Genomic DNA, 22,236 nt, shown 5'->3' with positions numbered 1-22,236 from the left:
TTTTAATTTTCTGATGGGGAAAACTAAACAATATTTTTCCACGGTCTAAGATTTATTTATTATTATTATTTTTAGATATTTGGACTAGAAACAAGACAAAGTAAGAAAAGCTTTTTTTTTTGCATTGTGATTATTTAATTTCTCTACATGAATACTGTTTGACTCCCCAGAAAGCCATCAAACTGAGAAATAAATAAAATAAATTCATAAAAATAAAATATCGCAATATCAGATTTGTCCAATATTGTGCAGCCCTAATCAAAACCTCCTTAAAACGTAATATTTCTATAACTATAATATTTATACTTAATATTTTTTGTAAAATTCAGGAACATATTCAGAATATAATTCCCAGCAACATTAATCGATTAATATTGACTTAATATAATTTAAATATTTGGAAATTTTATTTTAAAAATGTATTTCTCAATTTAAATATATATATATATATATATATATATATATATATATATATATATATATATATATATATATATTTGTGCCATTTTAGTGTCTGCATTAAATTTTTACAAAGGTAATGTTTATATGCATAAGATGCATGTTAAAAGCAATTGCTTACTTTGTGAACATAAAATGTCAAAGTATGGTTAAAATTTTACATTTTGTCTAACATATTTATCTACAATGTGCTTATTCTGGCCCCCACTTTTAGTAAAATATATAAATATTTACATCAGGGGTGTCCAAACTCGGTCCTGGAGGGCCGGTGTCCTGGAGAGTTTAGCTCCAACTTTAATCAAACACACATGAACCAGCTGATCAAGCTCTTACTAGATATTTACATTTACATTTAGTCATTTAGCAGACGCTTTTATCCAAATATACTGGAACAGTGTTTCTCGACCCTGTTCCTGGAGGACCAGCAGCTCTGCTTGTTTTCCAAGTCTCTTTAACCAAACGCACCTGATTCAGATCATCAGCTCATTAGCAGAGACTGAAAGACCAGTAATGAGTGTGACAAAGGAGACATCCAAAACATGCAGTGCTGGTGGTTCTCCAGGAACATGGTTGAGAAACACTGTACTAGAAACTTCCTGGCAGATGTGTTGAAGAAAGTTGGAGCTAAACTCTGAAAAACACTGGCCCTCCAGGACCGAGTTTGGACACCCCTGATTTACATCATAGAAAAATTTGATCATACATGAAATGAATAAAATATTATAGAGTTTTGATGTAAAATGGCAAAATATAAAGGTATAAAGTCAATCATATGAATGAGTATTTTGTAGCTCCACGAATGCCCTCATTATTATTATTTTGTATATAAATTGTTAGACCGAATGTTTGTTGGTCGCCTCGTCTAAATCACGATAAACATGTATGATGGTATATATTTGACTTTGTTCAGTAAAAAATTAAAAGGACACATTCTAATGTGAGGGAAAATAAGGCTGTAATACACTTTGATGCTTAAACGCCAAACATAACACAAAAACGAGAAGAATTTTGGAAAAGCCCTGAATATATGTGTTTTCTATGTAGTGCGCGTGCGCGTCTCATATCCGCATGTCACCTAGCGACAGTCATCATCAGCGCGCGCTCTCGTCTCCTCCTCCTTTCTGCCGAAAACTCTTGAGGATTCCTGCACGGAGAAGATGATCATACTTTGCTTAACGATATTTGCGAACATCTTCAAGCCGGGTAAGTTGTCTCTTTAAGGAGCCCAATATGTTTCATTTGCTAACTCAATATGAAGTGATGGTATGCGTCAAGATGCTCATGTCAGAAGCTTTGTTCTTATTGTTTGCTATGCTAACGTCAACTACCCAGACCCAGATGTATGTTATGTAGTTTGTTTTGTACGTCCATATAACTACGTTTAGGTGACTCCCAAGTTGTTTCAGTGCTTTAGAACAGAAATAACAGCAGCATGCACTAACGTTAATTGAAGTATTTCACTTTAACATGCGGCCCCTTCGCGTCACTGCTCTGCATAAGTAGGTTTAGTTGGCGTCATATCTTATTAATGTCTCGTTACTCCTGACATACTGTTAATAAAGTCGCCTTATAGGTTGTTCTTTAACCTGAAGACTCATAATCTTTAAATAATGAATACATACTAACAAGAGAGTTTTCTCCATGTTCTTGGCTTGATCTTATTAATGGTGGCTCTTGCGTTCGTGTGATTGGCTTATTGGTAATTATATGCGCGGTACTCGTCTGTGATTGGTCAGCTGAGGCGCCGTTTAGCGCGAGAAACCTACACACACACACACGCACACACACACAATGGACTCTAAAAGGTCATTATCTGACGCCGAAGAGCTCGCGGATTTAGCGTCAAAACACGCGAGGATTATTGAGTCAGGTATGCAGAAAACACCTGCGCTTACTGTAATGAATCTATAATTATTTGATCTGTGGAGTCTTCACTGCAGGCTCCTCGAGCAGAGACGGTGTGCTAATATTAATATGGACTCCTTCTGTATGTAAAATTCTATTATTTTTAAATACTACATTAATCATAGTCGTATTCATTGTTAAAAGTGTTACTTTAACACGTACATAAACCTGCTCTGATTCACCTTTGATTATGCTTGTGACCTGTGCAGGCTGATGACGAGAGCTTATAAGAGGTTCATTGCATTGGTATTATATAGGATATTAAACTGACATGTGCTATGTTGTTTTTTCTTCTTCTGCAGTTTTAAGATCTATTTTGAAATGCAGGTATTTATTTGGGGTGTCTGTTTGTTGGATTTAATTTTTTTCAACTTATCACAGCAAAGAAATCTTCACCATATTATCCCATTAGATATTTTTGGAAAATCATTTTTTGGAAACTCTCAGTCTTATCATATGTTCATATTTAGCTAATCAAATCTTAAATGTATATTTTCTACAACAAAATTCAGTGAAAAGTTTTAGATTTCGGTCACACTTTAAAATAAAGTTCCATTTGTTATTGCTAGTTAAAGGTACTATATTCTGCACTGGTTTGCTTAGTTTAATTGTTCTCTGATATTTACATAGTAGGTTTATGGCTTCTGTAAGTTAAATAAAAGTTAAGTAAAATCTCCAGAAACAGTTTTATAAGCACATTTGTTACTTCATAAAATACCCATAGAATCAAAAGGTCCATGATTGACCATATATGGATTGTGTCATGAATATTAATGAGCTCTGACGTGCTGCTTACAGACACGCAAACACAGCATGATGGACTAATATAAACCCAGAGTAACTTTTAACCTATTTTGCTCACCGGATCTGTTGTGGATAAAGGATAAATTATAATTAAACCTGACAAAGGAGAGTGATGGAGGTGTATCTCTTTGTTTTTTGAAGCTACAGTCAAAGAAAACACAACCAGGAATTAATATCAACCTCTGCAAGAACAGATGACATTTAAACTGAAACATATGCATCAAATTTCACAATAAACACGCTTAAAAACATCACTGTTGTCTCTAGAAAACGTTACTTCTCAAACGCAGCCTGCGGTGTGCATATTAATGATCTCAGCGCTTGATGACTGGTCTGCTCGTCAGGTTTTATATGAATTACTCAAATTTGGCAGACATGCAAATGTGGAGGGCATGGTCCGTGAGTCTCTTACTCTTGTTGTTTTGTCTTCTGATTGGGCCGGTGTCCACCAGGGTTTTACAAATGAAAACGAGGAAACAGTGGCGTCTGAGGCTCACAGTATGCCCTTTTTTCTTATACTGACCTTTTATTATTCTACTATGCCTTGGTATACCCAGATTGTCATTATAGGGCACCTTTAATCTATTCATTAACATGAACTAAAGGTGAACAACACTTGTGCGGCATTACTAATGCATTAATAAAATCCAAAGCTCATTAATATAGAGTCAGTATACAGAATGCACGTAAATGTTGTAATAAATGTATTGTTCATTGGGTGTTAACATGAACTAATGTAGCATTATTGTAAAGCATTGACTAGATTTCTTCATTATTATTAAGTTCACAGTCTTTGTCATTTTGTCCACTTATCAAAAACTACTTGGCTTCATCTCAGATGTTGTGATTCTCTTTTTACTTTGCTTTCTGGTTTGTAATGCTTTGACAAATGCTTTATTATAAAAGTCCCTATGTGGACAAAAATACTTCAGGATTCATTGCTGTTTTTAAAAGGGTTTGATTTGGTGTGTTTCCTGCAGGTTGGACTGGCGCAAACGAGCGCACGTTCCTAGCAGTGAAGCCGGATGGAGTTCAGCGCAGACTGGTGGGTGAAATCATCCGCCGCTTCGAACGCAAAGGTTTCAAACTGGTCGGCATGAAGCTCCTGCAGGTGAGAACACTAAAACAGCAACTTCACTGAGCTCTCAGCAAGATATACATGCAGTGATATGTGACAATGGACAAGAAAACGAATGTAAAGTTGTGAATAAGATTGCATATAATATACATGTTATTGTAGGAAAAGCCATCAATGCGTTGCGTGAGTCAAAATTACCTTTTTTTAGTGCCAAAAATCATTACAATATTTAGTAAACATCCACATTTAGTAAATTTCCTACAGTAAATATATTAAAACCTTGTTTTTAATTAGTGATATGCATTGCTAAGAGCTTAATTTGGATAACTGTATCTAATGTGTACTAATCAAAATGACTACCCTTTTGTTACTGAATGTTCGTGGATGTTTTTACTCCATTGACTTCCATTATAATGAGATTTAATGACCAAAATAATCCTCCATTCTTGATTGTTGGTGGTTTTCTCTGTTGGGAAGAGGTCAGATTTGTCATTTTTACTGATGATTATCAGTTGGCAGCATTAACTCCTTTAAATAAACCTGTGCAAACAAAGTTTCTGGCTTTTATATGGAGTTCTGTGGAGTAAAACAGCAGATTATAGTGAGTGCGCGCATAAATACACTTACTGTGTTTACTATGTTTTGAGAGCCGAGCTGCTTCTTTAGATTTTCTCAAACATATCAATATAACTGTGCAAAGGACACACTATACTCCATATGGAAGACAGCTGATGATCAACAGTAAAAATGATAAATGTAACCTCTTCCCATCAGGGAAAACCAGCAACAATCAACAATGCATGATTATATGCTGTCATGGCTTTGCAATCCAATAATCTCATTTATAATGGAAGTCAATGACCTCCGTGAAGTTAGCCCCCCACCCAACACAAAACGTCAGCAAAGTTCCATTTGTGCTATTTCTGTTATTAAAATATTGCACATTTAATTATAGGCGATGATGTCACCAGCCCCCCCGACATGCTGCAAATTTATCCAAAATAGTCTCATTCCTTTGTGCTGTTAAAGTTCCCTTTGTGCTGTTTCTGTTATTAAAATATTACACACGAGCGGTGACGTCACAACCCCCTCCCCGACACGCTTCAAAATCCAAATGCCCCCCGAATTATCTCACACGTTTGTGCTTGGTTTGGGTTGCAGACATTTTCGTTTGTGCTGTTTTGGTTTTTGAGCTATTAAAGTAACATTTGTAGGTCATTATTTTAGCAGTCACTCAGCCCCCTCCCACACCTCCACCCCTGACATGCTCCAAATTTGTCCAAAATAATCTCGGTTAATAGAGTTTTTTGTTATTAAATCATCGTGTGTAATATTTTAGAATATTTGGGCTGAATTAAGTGTATCGAGGTGGGCTGCGTGACAGCTGAGTGACCTGCAAATATTATATTAATATCTCAAAAACCAAAACAGCACAAATGAATGAGTGTTTTGCTGACGTTTTGTGGTGGGTAGGGGGGGTCAACTTTACTTTTCAAGTCAATGGGGCAAAAACAGCCCCCAACATACCGAAAGGGTGGTCAGTTTGCCCAGAGTGTAGTTGAATTTTTGAAATATTTTCAAAGCATTTCCTCAAAATAAGATTTGTCACCAAAATCATTGTGTTTGCTGAGAGACAGAGAAAGTTGTGGCTGAATAAAGGCTCAAAATCACCCCAGAGGGGACTAAATCATCCTCAACAGCACTCAGAGGGTTGAAGATGATTTTCTCAATATTCTGATTTCAGATTTTCACAGCTTTATCTCAGCCAAATATTGTCCTATCATCAACCATACATCAGTGGGAAGCTTATTTATTCAGCTTTCGCATCTCAAGTTCATAAGAATTGCCCCTCGTGACTTGTTTGTGGTGCAGGGTCACCATAGATGGATAGATGGATAATGTATTGTGTATTAAGATGTTGTGTTCGTGTAGGCGTCAGAGGCACAGCTCAGACAGCATTACTGGGAGCTGAGAGAGAAACCTTTCTACAACGGCTTGGTCAAATACATGAGCTCTGGACCCATTGTTGCAATGGTAAGGTCATCATCATCAACATCATCCAAAAGTTCTGCATTCCCAGCGTTTGCATCTAGAGCCTTTTGTTGTTGTTTTGTTAGGTTTGGCAGGGGCTGGATGTGGTGAAGACCGCCAGAAAAATGCTTGGGGAGACAAACCCAGCAGACTCTCTGCCAGGCACTATCAGAGGAGACTACTGTGTGGAAGTGGGCAGGTTAGTGTGTGTGTGTGCGCATGCTTTAGATGGATGCACTGAGGATAGAAGACGAATGCATGGAGGATTAATAGATGCATGGATAATAGATGAATGTGTGACTGCTACTAGATACAAATAAACGGATATAAATACTAATGAATTATCTATTAACTTTAGGAGCTGTTCACACAGAATACTTCTATAAAACATGAGATGCAGCATCATAAATATTCTCATGTTAATCTGTCCTAAGACATGCACAGGACTTTGATTTTAAAATTGTTTATATGTCTGTTGATACAGTCAGGCTTCACTGGTTAAATTATGCAGACACAAATGAAACCTACTTGTAAAGAACTTGCTACACTTTGGTGTTTTGAATTTCTTAGTTAATGTTTTAAAACTCTTTGAAATCAGAACTGGTTTTATTTAATGGAGCTGAAAACTTGAGTATTTCTTAAGTGAAAATTAGCTTAACTTCTGTAATGAAATACTGTCTTTTACTCACTGTTGATGATTGATAATGTTTGCTAATGGGGTTTTATTGTAAAGTGTTTTCTTTTATCGTTTATAATTCTTTTGTGGATTAATTAGTTTAAAATATTAGTTTTCTCTGAACATCAGAATATAAATGGATAGAAACAGTTGAAGACAAAATGATTAGCCCCCCGTAAGATTAATAATGTTTCAAATATTCCCCAAGTAATGTTCAACAGAAGGAACACCATTTCCTAATATATTCTGAAGAAAGTCTGGAATTTTAAAAAGTATATGTATTATTTAATGTAAAAATTGCTACGGTCAATATTATTAGCCCCCTTAAATTTTTTTCTAAACTAGCTACAGAAAAAACACTGTTGTCCAATGACTTACCTAGTTAAGCATTTAAATTGCAATTTAAGCTGAATGGTTAACCTTGTCTATATATTTATTTAATTCCTTTTCAGCAACAAAGGCTTTTTTGTCCAAAACAATTCATTAAAAATAAATAAAAATAAAAACCAAACACAAGGGGGAAAAGATTTTTAATGATAATAAATTTGATAAAAACGCTTACTTTTCCTGGCAAAAATTTGGCAAATATCAAGGTCTACAGTGCATCTGGAAAGTATTCATAGTGCTTCACTTTTTCATGTTACAGCCTCTTAATTCTACACACAATACCCCATAATGACAATGTGAAAAAAGAGTTTTTGAAATTGTTGCAAATTTATTAAAATAAAGAACCTGAACAGAAGTTCAGATTAGAACAGATTAGAGCCTTTTTGAATATGATGCCACAAGCTTGGCACACCTGTCTTTGGGAATGTTTGCCCATTCCTCTTTGCAGTACCTCTCAAGCTCTATCAGGTCGGATGGGAAGCGACGGTGTACAGCCATTTTCAGATCTCTCCAGAGATGTTTAATAGGATTTAGATCTGGGCTCTGGCTGAGCCACTTTAGGAACATTCACAGAGTTGTTGTGAAGCCACTCCATTGATATTTTGGCAGTGTGCTTTGGGTCATTGTCCTGCTTGAAGATGAACCGTCGCCCCAGTCTGAGGTCAAGAGCACTCTGAAGCAGGTTTTCATTCTGGATGTCTCTGTACATTGCTGCGTTCATCTTTCTCCTCTATCCTGACTAGTCTTCCAGTTCCTGCTGCTGAAAAACATCCCCACAGCATGATACTGCCACCACCATGCTTCACTGTAGGGATGGTATTAGCCTGGTGATGAGCAGTGCCTGGTTTTCTCCAAACGTAACGCCTGGCATTCACTCCAAAGAGTTCAATTTTATTCTCATCAGACCAGAGCATTTTGTTTCTTATGGTCTGAGAGTCCTTCAGATGCCTTTTGGCAAATTCCAGGTGGTGAGTGGCTTCCGTCTGGCCACTCTACCATACAGGCCTGATTGGTGGATTGCAGCACAGATGGTTGTCATTCTGTAAGGTTCTCCTCTCTCCACAGAAGAACGCTGGAGCTCAGACAGAGTGACCATTGGGTTATTGAGCACCTCCCTGACTAAGGCCCTTCTCCCCTGAACACTCAGCTTAGATGGCTGGGCAGCTCTAGGAAGAGTCCTGGTGGTTTCAAACATCTTCCACTTACAGAAGATGGAGGCCACTGTGCTTACTGGAACTTTCAGAGCAGCCGAAATTTTTCTGTAACCTTCAACAGTCTTGTAACAATCCTGTCTCGGAGGTCTACAGATAATTCCTTTGTCTTCATGCTTGGTTTGTGCTTTGACATGCACTGTCAACCGTGAGACCTTATATAGACAGGTGTATATAGACAATGTACCTGAGCCCAAGTTACAGCTTCACCACGAAGGCTATGAATACTTCTGTACATGTGGTTCTTTAGATTTTTTTCTATCAAATTTGCAACAATGTCAAAAAAATTTTTTTTTTTATGTTGTCATTATGGGGTAGTTTTTATAGAATTTTGAGGAAATAAATGAATTTAATCCATATTGGAATAAGCATTAACATTAAAAGAAAGTGACGCGCTATGAATACTTCCCAGATGCACATTATGTCCTACAGTTCGAGGTTATTTTGCAGAACACTGAGTGGGGTCTTCATCTACAGTATGAGCTAAGAACTATGAGTCAGTCTTATATGTCAAATACAACCTCTGATAAAAATCACTTAGTCAAACCTTAGCTTAAAAGGTATTAAAAACTAGTTTGAAATTTTATGGTGTATTTCCTACAATTCATTAATCGTCCATGTATTGCACACATTCAATATGTTAAAGATGGCTCTGATCTCTGAGGGAGGAATGTGGTGTCAGTATCTTGTAGAATAATATGAACTGATATCCTGGCCAAGACTTTAGTAATTAGTTAAATCAAATGTTGAAAATGCTTCTGTCAGATAGATTGATCGCTGGAGAAATATTATTTTGGCCTGTGTTGTATGACTGTTTATTTCTGGCTGTAGTATTTGCATGAATTGTTCTGTTTTGCTTGTGTGCAGGAATGTGATTCACGGCAGTGACTCGGTTGAAAGTGCTGCTCGGGAAATCTCCCTGTGGTTTGAGGATCATGAGCTGTTCTGCTATGAAGAGTGTGGACAGCACTGGATATATGCTTGAAATCAATCATCTAACACTCTTGTTCATCATCAAACACACACACACACACACACAGCTTCATCTGATAGGTGCTTATCAAAGTCAGCGCTGCGTAAGCCATGTACCAAAATATAAAAAAACAGAGGGGAAATGCTCGTTTATGTTAACAAGGTAATTGAACTGAAAACCAATTATTGGTCAAGCTTGAATGTGCGGCTTACTTGCTGCTTTTGTAAACGTATTTAAGCTTAGTTAGCATTTTCAGGAAGTTGGTCAATCCTGCACTAAAGTGTTTACAGCCATCTGAAAGACACTGTTTACATTTTTTAAATCCAACGTTTGATATTGACATGTTTGTCATCTTGATGCACTATGAAAAAGAGAAAAAGCTACATTTATTAAGCAAGACTTAATTAGACTCAAGCAAGCAATAATGAAGGAAGAGCCAGCACGCTCTGAAAAACTGACTTGAATATCACATAATGCTTTGTTTTAGTGGTTGGAACTCATTTGACCAAAGGCCGCCTTACTTTAATAAATTATTACTCTCACTTTGTCTTTGAATACATTATTTCTGCAAACTAAAACTCTGCTCTACTGTTTAAAAGTTTGAGCTTGGTAAGATGATTTTTTTTAATGAAATGTTTGGTTCATAACCTCACACAGAGGGGAACTAAATGTCCTTGCCACAAATTAATATTGACCTGGTAATACATTTAGCACATTTTATACAAATGTATTGCATTGTTTCCCTCGTTGGTTAAATCATAACTATTAAACAAGGCCATCATTTACTAAAAAGAGGGAATAAATCAAGTTATTAGTGTAAATTCTTAGTTTATAACTACAATTAAAGGGGCCGTTCACACAAAAATAAGTTTGAACACTTCAGTGGCTGAAACCATGATTTGTTTTTCTTTCATGTTCAACTCAATTCATCTTCATTACTACAGCGCTTTTCCTGTGTAGGTTGTGTCAAAGCAGCTTCACATAGAAGTTCTAGTAAACTGAAAACTGGATTGACAGTTTCAGAGTTTAGTTCAGTTCAGTGTGGTTTAATTTTCACTGCTGAAAGTCCAAACACTGAAGAGCAAATCCACTGATGCACAGCTCAAGTCCTAAACCAAGCAAGCGGCAAGGAACAAACTTCACCAATCAGGGTTGCTGCAGGTTTCAGCAAAATAAATTGAAGACTTTTAAAGACCATTATGAATGAAAAGTTAAACTCAGACAGCGCTAAACCTTAAGGAGTTTACCATGATGGTAAATAGAGTTAAAAGTTACATTAAGTTTTACTGAGATGGATTGTTGGTGATTGGATGCAAGGACTTGACATTAGTTTTTTTTTTTCACCAGCCACTGTGGCAAGTAGTTTTCCAACTTTACTAGCCACAATTTTGTTCTTGGGAAAATATATTTCATGTGCATAAATTTGACTTTGACATGCTAAAATGACTTGATTTAAATTTAGTGTTGTCCACATGCCTCATTAAATTTGTGTTATGTATGAGCTAGCTCAATGAGCATGAGCAAATGGACCATGGTTTTATAGTGTCGCATTGAATTTCACAGGACTTTTCAGGGCTCAACACTAAGGATTTACCAAATTGTTCTCTGGCCACACTAAACTAATGATTTCCTTGCCACAATTTTTAACTAATGTGTAAAAACAAGCTAAAAAAAAATTGAGCGGAAACAAAAATGTTCTTAAAAAAAACAATTGACATTTAAAAACAATGATTGTCATACATCTAAAACTATACGCAGTACCTGTCCAGGCTAAAGGTCCCAGATCACCAGGTAACTATAGATAAATGGAGAGTTAATCTATTAAAGTAACGTTATTGTAAAAGACGACATTTAAAGCATAATAAAAATCACTAAGCATGTGAAAAACATCAGCTGTCCGTGACACTAAAGCCCTCGTCAGTGAGTGAGGGTGTTCACGCATGATCATGCTCTCGTTCGGTATTCTCCAGCTTTCTTTTGCTCATGTAAACAGTTATTTTTATCAGTCGTGCTGCTTCTTGATTCTAAGATCACATTTGCCCGGATATTGACAAACGACCATAACCTAAAATTCTAATTGACGAACTAACACTGGCAATTTAAAAATTATTTGAGACCAGCCAAAGCGGCTAGTGGGAGCAGCTGTCTAACCTGCCACAGCTGAAACCTGCCTGCATTTGGCAGGTGTTAATGTCAAGCCCTGATTGGATGGGTGTTGGCCAGATTGGGTAGCTATACATGACAGAGGAAAATTGAGACCTGTTCAAAAAAAAGATTTAAGACCTACAACACATTTCAGTAAATTTAACGCCTAAACTTTTTGGAGAGTTAAGACATTTTAAGACCCAGCGGACACCCTGACCAATTGACGAAAGTGAAAGAAAAAAGAAAACCTTGAGAGAAACCAGGCTCAGTTGGGCACGACCATTTCTCCTCTGGCCAAACTTCTTGTGCAGAGCCACAGTCTAGGCGCTGGACGTCCATCGTGGAGAAACTGCAGGTGTAAGTAGGTCACTGGCGGGTGTTCAGACTGGCTCATGAGATGGTCTTTCAGGACTCAAGTCTCAGTCTCCACTCCTCCATGACCACCACAGCATCTGCTCAGGATACGGTCTGGTCCAGGATTATGGAGACCTCAAATTTTATGGATACCACTAAAACCTGTAACAATTGACTGGTTTCCAGCTTTCTTCAAAATATCTTGTGGACAACAGAAAAAAAGGACAATAATTACTGTTTTCTGCATGTCAAATAGTGTTTCTCAACCATGTTCCAGGAGGACCATCAGCACTACATGTTTTAGATGTCTCCTTTGTGTGTCACACCTGTAACAGGTCTTTCAGTCTGCCAATGAGCTGATGATCTGAATCAGGTTAAGGAGACATGGAAAATGTGCAGAGCTGGTGGTCTTTCAGGATTGTGGTTGGGAAACACTGAGCTAGAGTATTTCAAGCGACATAAAACGATGAAAGCGTTTTATTAAATGATGGCGCTGAAGACAGCCATATTCAGCACATAAACGTTTATTTCTTAATACTTAATACCACACAGAGAACACAGAGTGATGATTTACATACAAGGCGATTGGGCGGGACGTCCATCTCTGTCAGACCGACAGCCAATCAAAGGCTTCAGCTTTCAGCCGTTTACCTCATGCTCACTATCCCAGAGGGAAGGCAGCAGATCCAGTCAGCACACAACTCACTGAGGTGGAACAATAAATAAAGCGCTGCAACTGGGGTTAAAGCCAAGATGCTTCAAAACACAGGTGTCAAACTCAGTTCCTGGAGGGCCGCAACCCTGCACGGTTTAGTTCCAATCCTAATTAAACACACCTGATCAAGTCCTTCAGGCTTGTTTGAAACCTACAGGTAAGTGTGCAGGAGCAGTGTTGCAGCTAAACTATGCAGACTACAGAGTTTGCCACCCCTGCTTTAAAAGAAATGAAGGGATAGTTCACCCAAAAAAACAACATTCTGCCATTTACTCACATTTCTTCCAATCCTGTATAAATGTATTGGATATAAAGGAAGATATTTGGAAGACTGTCAGAAACCAAACAGTTCTCATCAGCCATTTACTGCCTTAGTCTTTATTTTATCCAACGACAGCATTAAATGGATGCCGAAATCTGACATGCTTACAGTTATCTTCCTTTATTTAACAGGTGGAAATATAGAGGGTTGGAACAACTTGATGGTGAATAAATGATGCCAGACTTTCATTTTGGGATGAACGATCCCTTTAAATTTACATTATTTTAAACGACACTTGAAGGCATGTTTTGGTCTTGTGCTAAGATTTCCAGCCAATCCTGACCATTCATTTGATCATCCTCATCTATTGCTTCACATCTCTCTCTCTGAAGTGCACATGATTCAACGCAGTATTTACATATTGAGCTCTCCTTTTGGTTTTGCTCTCGTTTACATGTACACCAGTGTTTCCAGAATGATCTCCTGATTCAGTGAGTTGTGTGCTGAGGGACTGTACAAATAAAGGTCAGGGTTATTTGGCAAGAAGAAAAACCAACTGGGTAGTTCTTTCAGGAACTTAGTTTTGGTTCTGGTTTAAGCTGTTTATATGCATTTCATTTGAACTCAGTAGTAAGATGCAGGAAGTTCTTGATCTTTGTGTGTGTTTTTGGAGGGAACGTTACGAGGTGGATTGAAGGTAGTTATAATTGAGGAAAATACAGGCTAATGGGGTCAATATAAGAGTTTAAAGGGGGGTAGTTACAAGGCCGTGGTTGTTACGGAGCTTGGGGCATAGTTACAGAAAGGACTCATACTTTGTCTTTGGGACGAGGGGGGATTTATAGGGGGTGGGGGTACAGGCAGGAGGTGTTTGTTTAAATCACTCTGGAACATAAGAAACCTGCCAGACGATGATATGACTCCTCTCTGCTTTAGACAAGGCTGGCTTCATCTGAGGAGCTTCATCATCGTCTGCTTCCTCCGTCTCGTCATCCTCACCGTCACCTGAGAAACATGTCAGTTAGGATTAGATGTTGTTTGTATACTTTAAGATTTATTAAGAATTATTTGGGGATTCATGAGCGTTTCAGCATAGCCTGATACAGAAAAGAACTAAAAACATACACATAAAACACATACATAGAGACATGTGCATTACTGTTTAGTGACAAAGTCCCTTTAAGGTAAGTCATTTCACTCGGCGGCCATCTTTGAAGTGCCTCTCGGGCAGTATGCTCAGGCATTCTGTTTGAATTGGGAAACATCAAACTCTCCAAAATTGCTTACGATTCAATTTCATATCAGGATTCACCAATAAAATTAAACCACAACTCTCTCTTAGTTTCAATTCTAAGCGTTCAAAATCTGCAGAAACACCTGTCTGGTCCAAGCCCCTCCCCTGGAGAACTGTCAGCCTATAGCGATCGATGATTGGCTTCTGTACTAGAAGGCGGGGCTTCATTTGCCATATTAATCGTTACACTGTTTCCCATTCAAAACTATACGAGTGACATGTCTTGTGTCTTTGTTAGTGTCAAAACAGTCTAATTGACACTGGAATAAGTTTTTGAGGCTATTCCACTTGCATCGAAGGATTCTGTGTCTTCTTCCGGAGGGTAAGAGATCATAACATGGGAAAAGTACATGAGATGGATTGCTTTTTGCTTCATTTAAAGTGCATTGCTCGTAGAGTGCTGGTAAAGGTTTTTAGTTTTATGCCATTTCAGACAATATGAAATATTTTTTATTTCAAATTTACAGTAAGATTACAATACCATGTGGATAAACCATACCTGATAGCACTCTCGAATACAGACTGATAAAAAAAGATACATGATTGTCTTATCAACACTATAAAACCACAATCTATGCAAAAAATGAAGCCTTCGGTGGAGTTTTTCCCCTCATTTCCAATTTGCATGAGTGTCTCATATAAGAGCTGTATCTATGTGCACTCTTAAATACTTACATAACTGCACCTGAATAGTCTTATGATAATGTACAAACACTAGCATGTGATCGACAATCATGCATGCTAATTTAGCCTGTGTTGTTTGTTTTTGCTTCTCACCGATGCGGAAGTCAATGTAACCCTCGCCTCCGCTGAGCACCAGCACATTCTGAAGACTCTGCGCTTCTGTTTCTGCCGGGGCTGAGGACCCCTGAGACTCCGATGGGCTGTCCAACACACTGCCGTTCAGGGTGGCCAACACATTGCCTGAAAAACACACAACATCATATCGTTTAAAAGAACTATATCATGCACCGTCCTACATTTTTCTAATTTCAGGAAGAAATTTCAATTAGATGTACATCATGATGTGGGAAAAAAAAGGACACTTAACTTCCGTTAGCAAAGGCTAGCAAAAACATGCAAAATTATAGCAAAAACATGATGAGAATGTGCTAAATCAATCACTGTAGAAATATGCTAGCAGAGTGTTAAATTATCACAGAAAATTGCTACAATATATATGATAGTGTTAAATAATACAAAAAAAAAACACTACAACAACATGCTGTCAGAGTGCTAATTCCACACAGCAGTGTACCAGAAATCCACATGCTAAAAACCAGTTTTGTTACATTGTGCTTGAAAAATGCTAGCGGTGTGTTAAAACATGGTAACAGCTTGAACTTTGAAACATGTTAACACACTACAGAATGCCAGCAGTCAAATAATGTCATCAATGTGTTAAATCAGGCTAGAAACATGTTAGCAGTTGCTAAATCATGCTAGAAATGCAATATTATCAAATGCTAAAACATGAACAGTTTTAAATCATGTTACATGTTTACAATACACTACTACAGCATAGTAGTAGTGTTAAATGTGCTCAGCACACATTTAACATTGCTAGCATGACTAAGGCATGCTATAAACATGTTAAGAGCAGATTAACATGTTATTAGTTGTGTGGTCATGCTAGAAATCCACTAAAACATGCTAGCTAACTGTATGTTAAGTGATACTAAATAATCGACAATTTTAGCAATAAAAACATGCAGGCAATGTTAAATCATGCTAGAAACAAGCTATCAAAATGCTAAAACATACTAAAAACATGCAAGACATTTACTGGACGAGTGCTAAGTCACTGTAGTAGAGTGTTTAATTATACAAGCGACGTGCTACAAAGTGTTAAATAGCGCTAGAAATTGCTAGTGGTGTATTAATCCTGCAAGAAATGTTAAAACATGGTAATTAACATCAGATTAACATAACTAGTTGTTTAGTTATGCTACAAATGTGCTAAAACAGGCTTTAAATGTGTGCAAAGTCATGCTAGAAACAATTTAGCAGTTCTAGAAATGTAATGCTATCAAAGTGTTCAAATATTAATGGTCTTGAATAATGTTAGGTACATGTTAACAGTATACTACTACTGCATGCAAGCAGTGCTAAGTTAAGCTATAAATGTACTAAAACACTGTACTAACTTCTGTATATTAAGTAATTCTAAATAATAGAAATATTATTGGCAACAAAAACATGCTGAACAAGCTATCAATGTGCTAAAACATGTTAGAAACATGCAAGACATTTACTGGAAGTCACTGTAGCAGAGTGTTCAATTATACAAGTGGTGTGCTACATCAAAGTTAAATAGCACTAGAAAATGTTAGTGTATCAATTAGTGTTAGTGTATAAATCATGCAAGAAATGTTAAAACATGGTCAGCTTAAACCTTGTTTGAAACTCAAAGTCAAATAATGCCATTAGTGTTAAACAAACATCAATGTGCTAACCATGTTAAATCGTGCTAGAAACATGTTATGAAAGTGATAAAACTGTTAAATCATGTTAGTTACAGCTTAACAATATACTATTAACGCACGCTAACAGTGTTAAATGTGTGCTAAGTCGTGCTACAAAACATGTTAAGAGCACATTAACAGATCATTTGTTGTGTAGTCATGCTAGAAATGTACTAAAACAGGCTTTAAACATGTGCTAAGTCATGCTATAAATATGTTAGCAGTTGCTAAATCAAGCTGGAAACATGTTATCAAAGTGTTAAAACTAACAAACTTGAAACATTTTACTTACATGTTAACAATATACTACTAAAGCATGTTAGCAGTGTTAAATGCATGCTAAGTCATGCTAAAACATGCTAAAATGCTAACTATTTATGCTAGAAATGTACTAACAACAGATTAAGGTATACTAACTTGTTTGTTGTATGTATTATCAGTACTATTGCAATATATTTCTATTAAATGAGGACAGTACAGACACTAACCTGGCACTGACACAAAGAACTTGACGGCGTCTCTGTGACCATGGAAACAGAGTTGCGCTTGTGCCATGGAGCAGTACGGGATGAAGCTGCTCTTCTCTGAGGTGCTGTCATCTGCATATACATGGATAACGCCTCCTGATGATGTAGGCGACACCTTATTGGCTGCAAGAGAGCAGAGTCCACCAATTAGAAAGCAGAATGTCTAGAAGCTCTGGGACTGTCAGCGTGTAAATGAATACATGAAAATGCCAGAGGAAAACAATTAAGAGTTCACAGCATGCAAACAGATGTTCATAAAGGCAACGAAATGACCACATGTAAAATAAACTTGATGATAAACTGATATACAAGACAAGCACAAACAGAAAATTCCTAACAATGTGAGTTTGAATGCCATTTCACATGACATTTATTGTCATACTACTGAAAGCAGCTGCAGATCTTGAAAATAAAATAAACCGTTTGAAATTGAACTTCAGAACTGAGACTCAAAACCAACACATATCAGTGATTCAGCATGTACATTTAATAATGTCAAAGAGGTTTAATATGTTGTAATTAGATTACAAACCTTACCATTTTGCTAAGTGCAGTAAGTGCACTATTCTGTGCTTGTATTTACATTTCTGTCATGTTTTATCAGGTGCAAAGAGCCAAATTGATTTTCACTTTAATTTTGGTCACGTAGCGTGTTGTTAGGACACAGGGTTACTATGTAACCTGCACACCTAATGTTTACACTCATTTGCTAATTAATAACCTCATGTGGAACCTGCATCTCATTTTAGAGTCTGATACTGTCCACCAGAGGTCGTATTTCGGTCATAAGCGCAAGGTATGAGAGCCTTCATGACTGAAATACTCTGTTTTCCATCAAGGCAACCCGGGGTGCTGAAATATAATTGACTGAACTGGCATTGGGTGGGTTAAAAGAACCAATACAAAGACTGTCAATCGGACACATAACACACATGTTCAAAGCAGAATAACTGACTTCAGTATTGTTTTCAGATTAACAAAGAATGTTCACTTTGACATGTTTTTCTTATTTATAACATATTATAGTATTTTTTATGCTTAAGAAGAGTCACTTACATACAGCACCTTTAAAAGAAGACCTAGGTGTTTAATCATTGTTTCTATTTGTTTTTGGGGAAACAATCTAACAGTTAGTGAAATGAGTTTATCTTTTTAAGATATTTTGAGAATGTTGAGATTTATCTGACAAACATATGTGGATTTATATATTTACATGACTACAGAAAAAAATCTTTTAAAGAATTGTTTTTTGTACCAAACACTGATGTTGTTTTTTTCTTTTTTTTACATTAAGTTAAAAATGTAATATAAATGCCTGAAACTCTAACACTTTTTTATAAATTTTATGAAAAATCTAATCTAAATGATATTTTTATTTTTAATAAGAAAAATGTCAGCAGTAGTCCACAAAATAAAACTAAATTTATATTTTACTTAAAAATAACTTGGAAATACAGCAATATTCACTCATTCATTTTCCTTCAGCTTAGTCTCTTTATTCATCAGGGGTCACCACAGTGGAATGAACCGCCAACTTATCCAACATGTTTTATAGAGCGGATACCCTTCCAGCTGCAACCCAGTACTGGGAAATACAGCAATTTTGATCTATAAAATGTTCCCATAATATTTATTGTGTTTATTTCTCTCCAAAGAAAATGGATAGAAATACACTTTAGTGAACGATGAGACAAATTAAAGACTAAGGTTTCAAAAAATACTACATATTTAAAAATGATATGTAGATTATATATTAATTTCTTAAGTTGGTTGAAAAACATTACTGTATCACACTGTTGTTTATATATATATATATATATATATATATATATATATATATATATATATATATATATATATAAATATATATCACACTCAGCAGTGCGATGTGGCAGTATATTGGCACCAGTATATTGGCACCAGTATATTGGTGCCTTACTGCCCCCACCAATGATGACATACAGCCACATCGCACTGCTATGAGTGTGATACTGCGTACTGCATTTATACAACAGTTTGACGGCATTATAGTGTATATAAAAAAGAAATTCAAACATGGAAAATCTAAAAATCCTTTTGTAAGAGGAACTACTTTTTTCCACCATTCATTCACATCTGCAGCTGACGTCAGAAAAGAAGAAACCGTTACTAATTCACCAACATCACTTTACTCACATTTTGCTTACATTTTAAGATTATAAGGCTGAACAGCATGAAAAGCCATCAGTCTACAGAGACTTCCCAGTATTTCTCTGTTGCAACTGGGAGATCACAATAATTAACCCTGAAAAAGCCAACGCAAGACAATCACTACTAGATTACTGTTGTGTTTGTGATAAGGAAAAACGCTAAACACATGCGGGCATTTCTTCTTTCTTTCTTTTTAGTCCTGAAGAACTAGTCTTCAGGAACAAAAACAGGAGACTCATTAGAAACCAACAGATGGCCAACCAAAAAGTAACTCATGGTTATACAAAGAGCGGCCAACACACAAAATTAGTCCCATCTTACGCTCAATACACTTCAGTTATATGGTATAAACACAGCACTACAACATACAAAAGAAAGATCGACTCAAAGCCATTTACCGGTTAAATAATGATTTGATCAGCTGTAGTTAGAAATGACGCTTCTTTTAGCCGCTTATGCTGTGTTCACACCAAATGTAGCACGCACGGATAAAATCACACTATTGGTGTGTAAATAGTTTACTCGCATCATATTTTCTTCATTCGCGCTTCAAATTCACTTCACAATAGACTTGGATTCTGTCTGCCTGGTGACTCTAGCTTTGTTGCTAAATGGCTGGAGAATAGCTGTGTTTATGTGTTGATCTGTTTGGAGCCATGTCTGAGTCCACAAGATCCATTCTGAGGTGCACCCAGCTCTGTGAGCTCATAAACTCCTCCAGAAACTGTACCTGGATGATAGAGCCTTTCAGCCGCGCTTCAGACTGAGCCGAGGCTAGTTTAATGAACTGTTGTTCGGTGTCTGCAGGAGAGTTTCCCTCCCAGGACACCAACAACAGGCGCTACGTCATAATCACGCCCCTACAAGAGAAAGCTCCTGACTGGTTAACGCGGCACGAATGTCCGCTGAAGTTAAAATTTTACAACTCGAGCGATTTGTGTCAATCAGACAAAATGCTCAACTCGCACCGCTTCATCCACGCAAATCGCGTCATTCGCACCACAGGTTGTCTATTCAGTTCTTTGCTTTGACTTAACATGTAAATCACTCACGTTTGATGCTTCTTCCGCATCTGGTGTGAACGCAGCATAAGGGCTTATTATGCGCTCTCTGTCGCCATCATGTGGATGAACATTGTCAAGAGTCTTTTCTCTGCTCAGTATGACAGGCTAACGGCCGCCGACACGCTATCTCTCAGAAATAATAAATATTTAAAATAGGCACTATCCTTATAAATAAACTGCATAGTTGCTATCTAAACAACTACATTCTCGACTAAAAAAGCCTCAAAAGTACATTATGTTGCCCAACAGCTGCAATATTTGTCAAATTGTAGTGTCCTCAAGCTTGTCGCTGTTTGTGGGGGGGGATAATACACAAGGGTAAAAAAGGCTGGACGAGTGCTGTTACAGGCAGAATATTGCACGGCTATTAGCCAATCAGATTCAAGAACCAGACAGAAACGCAAATTTCTCTGATTTTCCCACTACAAAAAAAAAAAATAATAATAATAAAATAAACATCAGGAAAAGAAAAACGCACAATTTCTGGACAAAATCTGTATTTCCACCAAATATCGTTAAAGAAAAAAGTTAGGATTTTTCAAACATTTGACAACACAACACAATTGAATTCCTAAAACTTTTTTGTTTTTATTTTATGAAAAAGCTCTAAATGATAACGTTTTCATTTTAAATAAAAAAAAACCCTCATCTGCAGTTTACAGAATAAAACAAATGACATTTCACTTATCTAGGAAATATGGCGATATCATCTATAACTTTCTTTCTTACTACAAAATAAAATGTAAAAAATGACCACAACAAATAAACAAAATAAACAATAATAAAATAATAAAGATAGCAATGCACAGTGAACATACTTCATTCACAATAAGCAAAACTGAAAGATAAATGAAAAACAACAAAAGATGCTGCAAGAATGACAGTGGTCAGGGTTCACACTCACCCCTCAATCCCAGCAGCTGGCCTCGGTGAAGTACTACGGCTACAGGAGGAGGAAGAGGAACAAAGCAGGACGAGAGAGCAACACTCATCAGACAAAAGAGAGAGAGGAACAATACAAAAAGAGGAGTGGAGGAGGAGAAGACAAGAGGAGCTTCATTGGCTAATTAATGCTTTTAGGATGTTGACCCAGTGGTTAGTGATCTGGGATGATGACATTAAAGGTTGCAGGTTAATCCAGGAACCCAATGAACTGGAGAGTTAATGAGATCCAAGCTTCTTTACTAGCTTAGCTGACCCCTGGGGTATGAATAATTTTGTGTTTGACTGCTTAGTCAGCCTCAGGCTGACTCAGCAGTCCATCACAAAACCAGAAGTAACCAGTATAAATAAACCAATGACAGGAGTTCAGTGCTGGGTGGAAATGAAAAAGGGTTTGGATGAACAGGGAAGGTGTTAACCTTTAATAGCGTCTGCATGTAAACACTGCTGAGACTTACTTTCAGTGAGGGGGATTGAGATGATGACACCATTTCCTGTGCCCACCCACAATCGGTTTCCTCCAATCAGCAAGGCCGTTATCCTGACAAAAGAGAAGCCCAACTTTCCTGTACCTGTGGATCACAGTCAAAGACAGCAGGTTGTCAAATAATTCTATTGCAACTAGCGGTCGATTACAAAATGTAATGTTAAAGGGGTGGTCCACAACGATATCATATTTTAAGCTTTAGTAGATGTGTAATGTAGCTGTGTGAACAACATCTCTGAATATAACACACTCATAGTTCAATGCAAA

At 37.0% G+C, this 22,236-nt stretch overlaps 2 protein-coding genes across 2 annotated transcripts in view; one reads left to right on the top strand and one right to left on the bottom strand.

The window, feature by feature from the left end:
* The first annotated feature begins 1,553 nt into the window (after nt 1-1,553).
* Nucleotides 1,554-9,580, top strand: nme3 (NME/NM23 nucleoside diphosphate kinase 3). The gene is made up of 5 exons (XM_056450339.1): nt 1,554-1,662; nt 4,149-4,279; nt 6,179-6,280; nt 6,364-6,476; nt 9,419-9,580. The coding sequence occupies exons 1-5, from the start codon at nt 1,617-1,619 to the stop codon at nt 9,534-9,536; spliced, it is 510 nt and encodes a 169-aa protein (XP_056306314.1). The 5' UTR covers nt 1,554-1,616; the 3' UTR covers nt 9,537-9,580.
* A 3,747-nt stretch (nt 9,581-13,327) lies between these two features.
* The window catches only part of LOC130217414 (C-Jun-amino-terminal kinase-interacting protein 3-like), a 54,598-nt gene continuing 45,689 nt past the window's right edge, over nt 13,328-22,236 (bottom strand). Inside the window, exons 23-27 of the mRNA XM_056449521.1 lie at nt 21,941-22,054; nt 21,445-21,483; nt 17,248-17,409; nt 15,072-15,218; nt 13,328-14,005 (exon numbers count right to left, since the gene is read on the bottom strand). Of these exons, the coding sequence (XP_056305496.1) occupies nt 13,881-14,005; nt 15,072-15,218; nt 17,248-17,409; nt 21,445-21,483; nt 21,941-22,054 (587 nt within the window). The 3' untranslated portion in view covers nt 13,328-13,880. The remainder of the gene's footprint in view (nt 14,006-15,071; nt 15,219-17,247; nt 17,410-21,444; nt 21,484-21,940; nt 22,055-22,236) is intronic.

This window comes from Danio aesculapii, chromosome 3 (genome assembly GCF_903798145.1).
Source record: "Danio aesculapii chromosome 3, fDanAes4.1, whole genome shotgun sequence".
Classification (NCBI taxonomy): domain Eukaryota; kingdom Metazoa; phylum Chordata; class Actinopteri; order Cypriniformes; family Danionidae; genus Danio; species Danio aesculapii.
This window is presented reverse-complemented; position numbering and strand designations above follow the sequence as displayed.

What these genes read in the sequence shown, in the direction of transcription:
- nme3 (XM_056450339.1), top strand. Translation starts at nt 1,617, where the DNA reads ATGATCATACTTTGCTTAACGATATTTGCGAACATCTTCAAGCCGG. An exon ending in TGCGAACATCTTCAAGCCGG is followed by an intron (nt 1,663 to 4,148) that starts GTAAGTTGTCTC and finishes TGTTTCCTGCAG; the next exon opens with GTTGGACTGGCGCAAACGAG. An exon ending in TCGGCATGAAGCTCCTGCAG is followed by an intron (nt 4,280 to 6,178) that starts GTGAGAACACTA and finishes GTGTTCGTGTAG; the next exon opens with GCGTCAGAGGCACAGCTCAG.